Consider the following 13,342-nt stretch of genomic DNA (forward strand, 5'->3'; position numbering starts at 1 on the left):
AGAGGAAAACAGCAAAGAAACAGACTGGCTAGTGTGGGAAAGCAGATATTTTAAGCGGCTCAAGGCTACAGCCAGGAAATGGGAGGCAGAGAAAAGGAATGCAGGCAGGAGGACCAGACAGAGCTGGTGGTAGGAATGGCAGGGCTGGGAGAAGGACTGCTGCCATCTCCCCCTCCCAGCATTTGGGAATCAATGAAACTGCTGCAGTTAGTTCTGCATCCTGGCAGAGCAGAAGGTGCCTGTCACCATGGAACCATCACCAGCTGCACACTCTGATGTGTCCTTTCTGCTACAGACATGGAGAAGGATATCAGCTGTCACTTTGGAGGTGTCAAGGATGAGACTTGATGCATCTCACTGATTTCAGTTCCTTGTTGTAAACCAACTTGAACCTCATATGAGTGGAAAGGCAAGGCAAGATTCAAGTATTTCAAATCAATATAAACAACAAGGAGAGCATCAATGAATCAAAGTTTGGGACCTTTCTACAACAAACCATTATTACTGCCTCCAGCCAATAGGACAGCTGAAGCCAAGAAAAAGCAAAAGTAAGTTAGTACTGCAAACTAGCACTCCTTAAAGGTTTTGCCAAATAACCTTTGACAGGTTAACAGAAGCACCAGGGTTCAGCAGCTGCCCTTGGTCTGCAATGAGGTAAGCAAGGTGCTTGCAACGCTGTGTCTCCACTGCCACATCTGTCAGTGATCCAGCAACACGCATGGCCTCCTGCAGGAGCACATCTGGATCCTCAATCTGAGAAGGGATATCTGAGAGAGTGTTGAAGATGGACGCAGAGTTCTCTGACTGGATTAGTTCAGCTTCCTGTGTTAGCAAGAAAAAGTCGTTCTACATATTATGTGCTAATCATGCTCCAAAATGATTTCACATTTCTTCCTGTTTCAGCATCTGTATCTAATGCTACTACCATTGTTATTCCCACAACACAGGTGGGAATTTTTCTCCCTTTGCCAATTTCACTCACTTAATTCCAGGGAAGATTACATTTCTAACACATCAGAGGCCCCCAACCTTTTTGAGCCTTTAGGCACCTTTACAATTCTGACATAGCATGGTGGGTGCAGCCACAAAATGGCTGCCACATCTTAGCTTCAGTTAGGCAGTGAAGATCCTTGTATGGTTATGACAGCAGCTGCCAAATCAGTATTTAAAGATCTGCACAGCCAGTCTAAGCTCTAGCAGTGAGTCAGAAGCAGTGTTCCCTCTAAGCTGTGGAGTCTTGTGAGCAAAAATTCTACTTTGTGAGCTACTGGCATTAAAGTTGTGAGCAACTGCATAAATGAGTTTTCTCTAGGGCCATTTTTCCTGAGCTGAGACAAAAATGTGTGAGCTGGAGGCTAAAAAATTGTGAGCTGACTCACACTGGTCAGAAGCCCTGGCCCCACCCACTTTCTCAAAACACACTGGGCACCAGGAAAGGTGTTGGTGGGCACCATGGGCATCACATTGGGACCCCTGCAATACACTTTTGCACCAGAAACCTGCCAAGAACAGCCTAATGAGTCATTTCTGCTTGGAAGGCAGAACTAGTTGTATCAAGCACTAGAAACTACTGTGCTGCCCCTTTAGTTTTGGTTCTCTTAAATCTTATTTATACCTATTATGTGCAAATCCTACAGAGTTTCAAGAACCCTTCCTTGCAGCAGCTCTAGCAGTACATGTTACTGTGAACTCAAAGAAACATTTACAGAAAACACAGAAAGACTACCCATTGCTCCGATCAATTAATATTTACATCAAAACTCACAAGTTCTTTTGTCAAGCTGCATGCAAAGGGATCCATTTATGCTGCACAGGAGTTCAGCTGCCTCAGAAAAACAAAATAGCTGCACCAGCACCACAGCATGAGATAGCCAAAGGGGAATGATTTCTGTTGGCCCACTAAATCTGCTCAGTACAAGCATGTCCTCCGCTCGTGCAGAAAATGCCTGTAGCCAAACCTTTTGAGCATCAACCTATCAATAGTGTCATTGGCTTTGTGTCTTCCACCCAAAAAATGAAGCGTAGGAGGGTTTTGAAATTTCAGCAGTCCCACAATTTCTATACGAATTTGTTGGCATTACTCAGGAGATGGGCTAGGAAGGCAATAGGGGATGGTAGGAGGCAAACAAGAGTCACAGTGTGCTCTTTTGAAAGAGCACATTTTTCATCTTTGCCTTATGCTGCCATCTTCAGAAGACTCTTACTGATAAAAGGACCTCATATGGAATACTCATTCCGTAACAGAAGTGTATAGCAGGGGATGAAGGAATGCTAGTTACCTTCATGCTGAGCATGCCCAGTGTGGTCTGGAAGAGAACTATTGAGCCCTGGTAGAAGAAGAGGTCCCAGATTCGTAATAACAGCTTGATGTGCACGACACTGGCAAATGCCGTAAGGAACCAGTGCAGAGTGATCAAGGACAGCTCTGTGGGTGGAGACAAAAAAGAAAAGCATGCAGCTCCCATTTCCCAGTCCCTTCCTTCCACTCTCAGCATCAAAAAAGAAGTATCGTAATTCTTTCCTCTGAATAAGCCATCCTCTTAGCATCCACATAATGAGCAAATACTGACTTTCTTTTAAAGGGTTCATACACATAGGGATTCCACTCTCATTCACACACAAATTTCAGATGCAAAGCCCACACATCTACAGAATGGTATGAAATAGCCCTTGGGGCTCCAAGAGAGCTTTGCCCTTTAGAACAAAAACAACCCATTTTCAGAAGAATGTTCACACACACCTGCCCACTCCAAGTTGGAAATGACTGCTGTCTCACATGTCACATCACAGTTTCCCCTGGCGGCACAAGTAGTAATGCTCATATTATCAACTGTGGGAAGATCTTAAAGCCTAAACATCATTGAAGAGGCTTAAGTAAGCAAATCACCAGCTTTCCACTTCAATTCTCTCATTCATTCTGAATTTTTAAAAAGTGTGATCTTGAGGACTGCAAAGCTCGCCATTCATTTTTAACTACTTCCTGTTTCTCCAGCAAAAAACCAAAATCCTTAGTATGCACCTCTAAAGTGTGAAAGGAATTACTGCCTTGCTTTCAGTCTGCTCAATTTGTGAGACAAGATGGGCTCATGGTGGGACCAGCTCTGTGGGCCAAGGAGAACTCTCACCAATGTCATGCTCCTGGAGAAGTTTGTCCAGCCGTGGCAGGTACTGCACGATGAGATGACGTAGGACACGTTGGTCGGTTTGCACTCCTATCAGAGTAGTGCTGAAGTAGGAGGCAGGCACCAGATCTTCAATGATGGCGCACATCATCCAAAAGGCATCTTCCTCCTCCAGGAACAGAAGCAGGGAAGCCACTACCTAGCAGAAGGGAAGGGAAGACCCAAAGGAAGAGGCATAATACACATTTGCACCCACTGATGTTTCCTCCACATTTTGAGAAGTGCAATTTCCAGCCTTGCTATTTCAAAGTGGCTAGCATGGATTCATTATACTGCCAGTAACTGTAAGTACAGGAGGAACCTATTCTTTATTCCTTCTATAGTCAGAGACCAAGTCAAAGCACACATTATGTGGACTATAGGGATGCTGCTCTGTGGCTTCTGGTGTACAGGGTATCTTGTTGCACTGCTGCCCATCACAACATGCGTTACTATGTCCCCCTGACACTCCATGGATCCCCAGCAGGAAGAGAGATTCTCTCTAATACGGCAACCATCCCTGAAGTAAGCCATTTGGCATGCTACAAGGTGGGAACACTCACGGCCAGAATAGCAGGTGATATTTTGTTCACTCTGTGAGAGCTATCCTCAAGTTAATTCATTTTATTTATTCAATTTAACACTGTATGTTTCTGCTTGTACTGCTACCCAAGAACTCCTACTCAGACTCTGGAACAAGTCCCCAGGAGAAACTTGCATTCTAGTCTTCAAAGCTGATTTACCATGCCAGTGCCTTGACAATAGCCAATTTCTGGGTACAGCCAAGCCAGCCCTCGTAGTATCCTGCGTAGCCGTGGCACCCCAATGCTGTTCATGTTGGAGAAGCAGGCATTGCTGGGCATGGTGCGAAGCAGGTCCTTCTCAATCTAACAAATAACAAGAATAACATTATGTAATTAAATTCCCAATATGCCATTCAATCTTCTTTTCATTCGGTATCCTGCCAACTTCCACTGAATTTCCTGCTACAGTAGGCCTATACCTTGAGCTTTAAACTTCCAATTAGAGATGGCACAGAAGGCCTGCAAGAAAGAGCACACAACCTTCCACTGGTTCAGGAATCTCTCATCTTAAGTGCCTCCTCAAGAGTGAGAGGAGATTGAGTTTCTCTTAGCACACACACATTTCAAATATACACCATATGATATCTGGCTTGCGGGTCTTTGCAGAGCAGAGGTGTATATCTCTAAAATCCTCCCCAACCACTTTAAACTATCACTGATGGCAGCAACTGTGTCCTTAAGGGGGACAGTAGGGGGCTGCCCTTTGCCTCAGTTTCAAGAACTGTCCTGTGCACCACTACTTCAAGCTTCTCCTCCTTCCTACATGAGGCAAATAAATCTTTTTAAAAATACCTCTTTCTGTAACAAAATTGAATTCCAGTAGGGTGGGTAGGAAGTTAAGTCCAAGCCTCAGCCTTAGAGGCCTATGCACTATCAGTGATGGCCGGGTTCCAAAGAGGCAATCATACTACTAGGAACGGCATCCTTCATTTTGAATGCAGCCTCATCTCCATCCAGTTGGCTGTGCTAACTTACACCCTTTTCATGGGGCTGCCTGTCGTTTTGTGGATCACTTAGGGCTTGTAGTGAAGGAGATAACCATGCCGTGCTGAGCATGGACCTTAACACCTTGTATTATAATTCTGTTCCACGTTTTGTCCAATATTTATAGCCAACAGGCAGTTCTTGAGTGAAGAACCCCATTAATAATACTAGTTACCGCCTTACTACCTCACCAGTTGTTGCTCAACAGAGTTTTATGTAAAATATGTTCCTGCAGGATAATTAGCCTGTGCTGTGCAGCAAATGGACCTGTGGTTGGGAGAAATGCTAACAGTGCTTCCAGACACTAACGTGGAACATTCCCATTTTCTAAAGATAGGCCTTTTTTGTTGACTGCAATGCATGATGAAGGCAAGTGCATGCTTGCATACACAAGTTCACTCTCTTTGTACCACAAATATTTTACCCTGTAGAGGTGAATCCTTTCCCATCTGTATCAGGAGGAAGGCTGCAACCCATTCCCTCCAAGCTCACCTTCAACTGAGAAACCGCTCTCAATTAAAACAGGGCAACCCTTTCTCTTTCCCCCACTTCGACTTTGTTACGCACACACACACCCCTCTGACAGAATGCCCTTTATGAACCTCAAGCACTAACCCACTGGGAATTACCCACTTGTTTGGCAGCAATAGTCTCATCGTTTGAGCTGTTTTTCACAATTTCTCGATAAGACAGTTCTGTATTTCTTTTCTTGTGTAGGGCTCCTGATAGTCGCATCCATAGCTGAGGAAAACAGAAGTGTTACAAATAAGACACCGGATTTTGAGACAGGAGCAGACTCTCCTCCTTTCTCCATGAGTATCCAAAACCACCTCACCTGTGGCCTCATGCTGTGTGGAATGCCAGCCAACACCAATAACCGCAGCTTATCTGAGCGTGGAAGTGTGACTTCAATCTTGTCCCAAGTGAGGTCTCCCACATCATGGTTGTGTGTAAACTCTAAATGGGCTTGCCATTTCAGTCTCTGTTGGGGCTCTTCAGTCAACGGGATCCCCAGGAGCTTGCTGGAGTTTGGCTCAGCTCCATCTGCAGCAAAACACCCAAGTTTTAGACAGGGGAAGAAAAGGAGGTGGCAGTTGCTTCCTATATCTAAAATGCCCAGACCAGGGGTGTGCAATTTTCCTCATGTTCCTCATGACTGAGGTGTGCAATTTTTTTCTCACTGGTATTTTTTTGTTTCAGTCTAGTGTACCTGAAAATTGTTGGGATTCCTGAAAAATCCAGCTTCAAATACCAGTATTACATTTGGATCTGGGATTTTTCAGAAAGCATGAAATTTTTCAGGTCCAATAACACCTGAAGAGAAAAATGCCAGTAAAAACTACCAGCCTGATCCTGGGGAATGGCTTGGCTTTTCCTGTAGACCAATTTAAATCAAGCTGCAGGAGAAGACAGTGCAGAGCTGTGCTGGTGGGAAGCGATCAGCTCCCCTGGGGCACTGCCAATCCCGACTGAGCTGCCCTCTCCTGCCACCTAGTCTAAACTGGCAGCCTGAAAAGGCAGCACAGAGCTGTGCTGATGGGGGGCTCTCATCTCCCTGCCACCCCAGCTGATCCTTGGGCTGACTTTGTTTAAAGGGTCTGCATAAGACTGCCTGGCAAACATCTACCACCAATTCCAAATATATCTGGGATTCTCTCAAGTTTTCTTTCCAGTTTCCAGAGAAAACTCGGATACATTTGGAAAGCCAAAATATATTTTTGGCTCAGGTAGATCTGAATGCACACCTCTAGCCCAGACTTTTCAATACAGAAACTGAAAGCAAGTCATAAGGGCTTCTGAAGTGGGCACAGTGATTTCCAAATTTTAGGATACAAAGACATTGCAGTTGCCATTATAGTAAACAGTTCCTCATGACTGAGGACTCTTTACATCAATTAGTTTAACTGCATGCAGCAAAATAAGAAAAATACTACCAATATTTCATTTTCATTAATTCAATTATTTAGACAGGGATATTCTTCACAAAACAGAACGGATTCCTAACCTGGTTGGCTTAAGCTGAGCTGACTGAAGCTGAACCCGACGAAGACAGAGGTTCTTTGCCTGAGTCGCGGCAGTTTGGGCAGGGAAAACCCCTTGCCAACTTTTGATGGGGCGCCATTGATAATGGCATCCAAGGTCAGAAGTTTGGGGGCCTCCCTGACGATGGAGGCCCAGAAAGCAGCAACTGTGAAATCCGACTTCTTTCACCTTAGATGGGCGAAACAGTTGGTTCCTTTCCTTGACCGTGGCGACCTGGCAACTGTGATTCATGCAACGGTCACCTCGAGACTGGACTACTGTAATGCCCTCTACTTGGGGCTGCCTTTGGCGCGAACCCAGAAACTTCAGCTAGTGCAGAATGCAGCTGCTAGGCTGCTACTGGGGTGGCCCAAGTGGGAGCACATACAGTCAGTGCTGCAGAAACTGCACTGGCTACCAATAGTGTACCGGATTAATTGCAAAGTGCTGGTTATTACCTTTAAAGCCCTATATGGCTGAGGACCCGGTTAACTGAGGGACCATCTGTCCCCACACGTTCCCCAGAGTGTACTGAGATCTGGATCCCAACATCTCCTAGTGATCCCCGGGCTGAAGGAGACGAGACTGTCGATCACCAGGGATTGGGCCTTTTCAGTGGCAGCCCCCTCCTGGTGGAACCAATTGCCGGAAGAGATTAGTGCCTTGCGGGACATTGTTCAGTTCCGCAAGGCCTGTAAGACCGTTCTCTTCCGGCAAGGCTTTAGTTGACTGTAGGAGAATCCTGGAAGAATGGAACAACTGTCGTCTTGAGAATGAGTAACATCTAATCTTGCGCCAACTGTATACTGTTTTTAATTTATATTTTTAATGATTTTACTGATTTTATTGATTTTATGATTGCGATCATTGTTCTATGATCTGATGTAAGACGCCCTAAGCCTGCCTCGGTGGGGAGGACGGGGTATAAATCAAATTAAACCTAAACACAAACGACACCTATATCATATAAGTTATGAACTGTGCATAGTGAGAGACTTAAACGTTGTTGGGTTTAATATGAGGCAGAGGAAAAGCCAAGGGCCTTTGGCATGTAGGTGAAAAGAGGTTCCTTCTGGATTCTTTCTACTTGATTACAGCACACATGGCAGCACAGGCCTCTCATCCTGATTGTCACTTGCATGTACTTCAGGACTTGTGTACATTTCTAACTCACAGGTTACAAAATTGACATATTCAGGCCCGCCCTTATGCAGTGGAGCCTATTGCAACTTTCCTCCTGCACACAGACAGGAATGATTTCTGCTCACTCCACAGCTTTTTCCAGTGATGACCTTTTAGCCTGTATGCTGCTGTAGCGTTTAGAGTTACCAGACTAGGATCTGGGAACCCAGGACTGAATCCCTACTCTCTCATGGAAGCTTGGTGGGTGACTTTGGGCCACTCACACACATTCGGCCTAACCTACCTCACAAGATTGCTGTGATTATAAAATAGAGAAAAGGAGAACAATGGAAGCTGCTTTGGATCCGCATTATGAAGAAAGATGGGATGTAAATAAATGGTGGCATGGCCTCTCTGGGAATGCCAGCAAGCCTTCTGCATTATTGTTGGACTTGGCCTGATTTTTTTGGCGCAATACTATTATTGTCAGGGCTGATTTACATAGTTTTAACATGGTTTTTGTTATTACTGTAGTCTGGAACAGTTTGACTTTGAAAAGGGCATATTAACACACTTGTTACACCAGGTCATCTTTCACAACAAAGTGATTTCAAGACACAATGAAAGAGATTGTGTAGCTAGGAGTAGAAGATTTAGACCTTGTCATTTATCACATCACAAAAATGAGGAGATCTTGCCTTCTTTGTCTACTCGGAAGCCAAATTCATCATATCGAAATTCGGGTTGCTCAACAGATTCTTCTTGCTGGAAAACAGAAGAACAGACCTGGTTTCCTTTGCTTGCCAGTAGATGGTGCAGCTGATCAAATACAAGGCTTTTACATGTTGCTGACATCCACAGTAAAAAAGGAAAACACTATTATGCTACAGCTTTCCTCCATAATTTTTCTTCCCAGATGTTTTTAGAGGTCTGCTACTGTCAGATGGAACCAGCAGAATGCTGACCAAACATGCCACGGCTTGCTTGTTAACCAGCTTTCATTCCTTTGGCTATATGGTCTTCAAGCATAATTTAAAGTGCTGGTTTTGATCTTCAAAACCAGAATAATTTGGAGCCTCAGAAAATGCCATCTTCCACAGGAGCCCCTGCCCACCAAGGATTTTAAGATTTACAGATGAGGCTCTGCTTGATGTCATTTTTCTAGGAGCCAAGACTCACATCCACTAGCAGCACAGTTTATTTTGATTGTGGTTCTAGAGACTTTGAAAGAGCTCTCCTTTATCTCATTACTTCCCAAGCACTAAGAATGCAACTAGAAAAATGCTTTTCATCTTGCTTGATGTTTCAGTGTTCTATATTTATTACATTTTTATATTGTTTTATTTTATGTGAACTATATTAGCAACATTTGGAATAGAAGGTGTAAAGAAATGCAGTGCACTCAGCCAATCTAATAAGGAAGGTTTGGAGGATGTTACTATGGCAGTTTTTTGCCAGCTTCTCCCAGTCTTCACTCACTTATTTTATCAAAATTGCACCTAAGATCTTCTGAGAGACTGCAGACCTGGTTATCACAAACACATTCTATATAGCCTTTCACATGTACATTTGTTAAACACAGAGGAACACTGAGGCCCACACAACTACCTTGTGTACCAATAAGATAGGCGAACTATATATAACTTAAATAAATACATGCTTCCCTGTTAGGGATGAGTGTGCATTCTTAGCATTCTGATGCAACCATTCTTCTAATTTAGACACCATTTTTTTCATATCAAAACACAAGCTAAAACCAGGATTTATATTACTATTACCTACCCTAATTTCATGTATAAATAAAGATTTACACAATACAAGAACTTGTGGGCATTCGAAGAAATTGCTGAGCAGTCAGGTTAAAACAGATAAAAGGAAGTACTTCTTCACCCAAAGGGTGATTAACTTGTGGAATTCACTGCCACAGGAGGTGGTGGCGGCTACAAGCACAGACAGCTTCAAGAGGGGGTTAGATAAAAATATGGAGCAGAGGTCCATCAGTGGCTTTTGGCCACTGTGTGACACAGAGTGTTGGATTGGATGGGCCATTGGCCTGATCCAACATGGCTTCTCTTATGTTCTTAGAATTTCTGCTTTAATCTGAAGGTTGTTATTGCAACAGATTCACTAATAGGAATGATCAATGTTCTTCCCTGCTGCTTTTGATTGTGAGCCCTGGACATTAGTGAGATAATGCATAAACAGCAATAATTTCCATGCAGACTGATTCTTATTTCCTCTTCTAGTGCAAGACATTCTAACATATTCTGTGTTTCAAGGCCAGTTCCCACTTTACATGCTTAAGCATGGATTCATAAAGACAGAGTATACTTCTCATCAAGTCTGAACAACATGCTTTTATATAAACTCTGGCACAGTCCATTTAAAATTCCCAGAAGTGGCAAATAGGAAATTTACCACTTCTGAGGCCTAGCTACTTGGATTCTTTTTAAATGGCAGGGATATTGTTCAGACATACATTTTTACCCCGATTTCTGTACCTAAAAAGACAACAGAAGTAAAGATCAGCCTTAATTTGCCTTTAGGTCTCCCATTAAATTCCTCCTGTTAAGTTTTCAATGGGCTAGGTATTCAGTTGTTCCATATCACAGTTAACTCATCAGAGGGTTAGAGACACCTCTGTGTAATAAAGAGGATTTCATAATGCAGCTGCTGAACCAGTTATTGAATGCCACGTATGCTATGCAATTTACCTGCAGGGATATATGAACATAAATAATCCACACACAAATTATTGCTTAGGATATTATTATTCTATAAGAAAAGAGAAAACATGAGGCACAAAATTGGTTATCTCCCCTATTGATTGTACCTGGGTGTATTTTGCCAGGATCTCCTGAGGCCATATACTAGGAGTGAGAGCAGAGAAAGGCCCACCAGCAGTAGGAGTGTAGCTTCCTATTTGTAAATAAAACCAAACAACAGAAAATGAAGCACAGGAGAACCACAAAAAATGCAGTTGCTATTAGCCAATCCTAATATATTTAAAGAGGCAGTCTGACCTATATTACTAACTTCTGTAGCTATACTACTCTGGATCAAAAATTGAAATATAAAAGTCTGGAGACATTTTTTTAAAGGTAAATATAAGAAGTAGCTGACTCATAGGAAACAGATGTGAAAATCATCTATAGCTCTACAAGCACCATTCTCCTGATTGATTAACAGCGCAATCCTAAGGGGGGGAGGGGCGAAAGTGCTTTGTAAGCCAACTAACTTCTACGCTGTCGTAAGTGTGAGTTGAACCATTCTAACTCCCTCCATGCTGGCACAAATAAGAATTGCGCCACTCTACACCTACCTCAGTGTACACCCGCTTATGGCTTCCAGCGGAGCAGTGCCCCGCCATGCCTACGGCACAACAGCAGCAGAGATTGCTATGCCGCCGCAGGAGGGGGTGGCCCCAGGGGCATGGCCAGTGTTAGTCGGCTTCCTAAGAACTTTCAGCTGGGGAACGCCCCCCCACCCCGTGAGAGGTGCAAAGTTACAACAATGAGAATGGTGGCATATCCCATAGAGACCCATGGATCCTGAAAACAAAGTTTGCTGCTGCTCCCGGCACAGCCTCAAAACCCCTTTGGGAGCTGACTAAACGGCACACCAATCCCCGCACACCCATGGCGGGACAAGCCCTCTCTATAGCACCCAATCACAGCCCCCCCCTTCTACAAAGCCTTCCACCCTGGCCCGCAAAACTCTTTAGGTAGGGTAGGGTGTGCAGCACGGGACTCTGCCGGGGAGCTCCCTGATGCAGGGACTTAGAGGGCCAGGGCACTTTGGTGGTGGACACTGCACAGCAAGGGTGCTTAGATAGTATAGGGTGAGCTCTTTGACTTGCAAGGAGGAGAGCGAGGCCTCTCCCCTGGGGCTAACTGCTCTTGTTTCCAGGTCTCAACAGGTACCCAGCCTCCGGAGGCTCCGAGTACGAGGATGGTCGCCCATGGCAGGGTAAGTGTGACTGTGCACCCCCAATTTCCTCTTCCCCCTCCAAGGCCGGGTGATGTGCAAGCAACTCCAGCACTTGGACCAGGCAGCAGGCTCAGGCAGGGGGCAGTTGCCTGTCCCCCTCTCCTGTGCTGCTGCTGGCCTCATTCCCTTGGTCAGTCCTCTGCTGCGTTCCCACCCCTGCAAAACCACTCCAAACAAAAGAGAAGGCTGTGTAATAGACACCAAAAAAGAACAATAAGCCCATGCAGGGCACACAGCCTGTAGTGCTGCAGATACTTATAAAATACTTATAAAACACTTTTATAAATTCATCAATGTTTTTAATCTTGTATGCTGTCTCAATCAAAATACTTGAAGCGGTACATGAAAAACATTTGCTTCATTTCCTGAGGACCCTTAAGGACACATACAAATTTGTGCACATTTTATAATGGCTCCATAGAGCTTCCACTGTTTTTTTTTTGTTTATAATTTTTTATTGAACTCCTAAGTGTGATCTCACATAAAAAGTAGAAAAGAGTGTCATAGTACAACGATATAGAAATCACTTAAGACATATAACCATATATCCTCAAGGAGGTTGCTTGTGGGTAAATCCAGTACTCAAGAAAAGAAAAAGGTACAGTAAACAAAAAACGACGGGAAGATATCCAATCTTCCCTTACAGTTATAATATAACAGTATAGCAATATAGCAATAATGCAAGTAATACTCTATTTTTCATGCTGTTCTTATAATACTTTGTTTTTTCCAAACCATGTATAGAGTTTATTCCATTTTCTGCTGGCTTCCTTTTTAGACTCTCCTCTTAATAAGTTGGAGAGTATGTCCATTTCGGCGGCTTGGAGGATTTTGTCAATCACCTCATTTATATCAGGGCAACTCTTTTGCCGCCAATATTTGGCAAATACTATCCTTGCCGCAGTAATCATATAAACCGTTATGTATTCGTCTTCTGAGGAGACTACTTTTTTTACTAAGGAGAGAAGCATCACCTCAGGTTTCATAGAGCTTCCACTGTTGATGCCTCAGTCCAAGAGTCCAAAAGTCCAAAGGTCCCTTGTGTGGTGGTCTTGCACGACAGGACACCGGTAAGACCATGTTTCCCAGAATCACTTCCTCAGGCGCATGCATGCTCCAAATTACATACTTTGAGGGACAATGCTGCCTTTACAACACTCTCATGAGCCCAGCACAGACCTCTGGCGTCTCCAAACGCCCCTGTGCTGCTCTCGGCCCCATTCCCTTGGATGACATGTCCTCTGCTGTGTTCCCACTCCTGGCAGGGCACGGGAGTCTAAATTATTTAGACAGCTCAAACAAGAGAACCAAGGGACACATCACCTGATCAAACAAATCTGAGAAAACAGTGATGTGGATTTCCTAGGGGGGGGGATTCTAGTGCCCAAAATGCAGCTTGACCTGATTTAGCATATTTAGTTTGGGTTTATATTTACTAAATGATCTTTTAAAAGTTTCCCATCTTTATTTGATACCCCA

General features: G+C 44.0%; 1 protein-coding gene across 2 annotated transcripts in view; it reads right to left on the reverse strand.

Annotated features, from left to right (window-relative positions):
- SGSM3 (small G protein signaling modulator 3) overlaps positions 1 to 13,342 on the reverse strand; it is a 40,955-nt gene that overhangs the window by 8,449 nt on the left and 19,164 nt on the right. For both annotated transcript variants that reach the window (XM_060245414.1, XM_060245413.1), the window contains exons 4-11: positions 10,707 to 10,792; positions 8,572 to 8,638; positions 5,565 to 5,773; positions 5,363 to 5,470; positions 3,905 to 4,048; positions 3,126 to 3,321; positions 2,280 to 2,425; positions 598 to 822 (exon numbers count right to left, since the gene is read on the reverse strand). In XM_060245414.1, the coding sequence (XP_060101397.1) occupies positions 598 to 822; positions 2,280 to 2,425; positions 3,126 to 3,321; positions 3,905 to 4,048; positions 5,363 to 5,470; positions 5,565 to 5,773; positions 8,572 to 8,638; positions 10,707 to 10,792 (1,181 nt within the window). The remainder of the gene's footprint in view (positions 1 to 597; positions 823 to 2,279; positions 2,426 to 3,125; positions 3,322 to 3,904; positions 4,049 to 5,362; positions 5,471 to 5,564; positions 5,774 to 8,571; positions 8,639 to 10,706; positions 10,793 to 13,342) is intronic.

The sequence above is a fragment of the Heteronotia binoei genome, chromosome 8, assembly GCF_032191835.1.
Source record: "Heteronotia binoei isolate CCM8104 ecotype False Entrance Well chromosome 8, APGP_CSIRO_Hbin_v1, whole genome shotgun sequence".
NCBI lineage: Eukaryota > Metazoa > Chordata > Lepidosauria > Squamata > Gekkonidae > Heteronotia > Heteronotia binoei.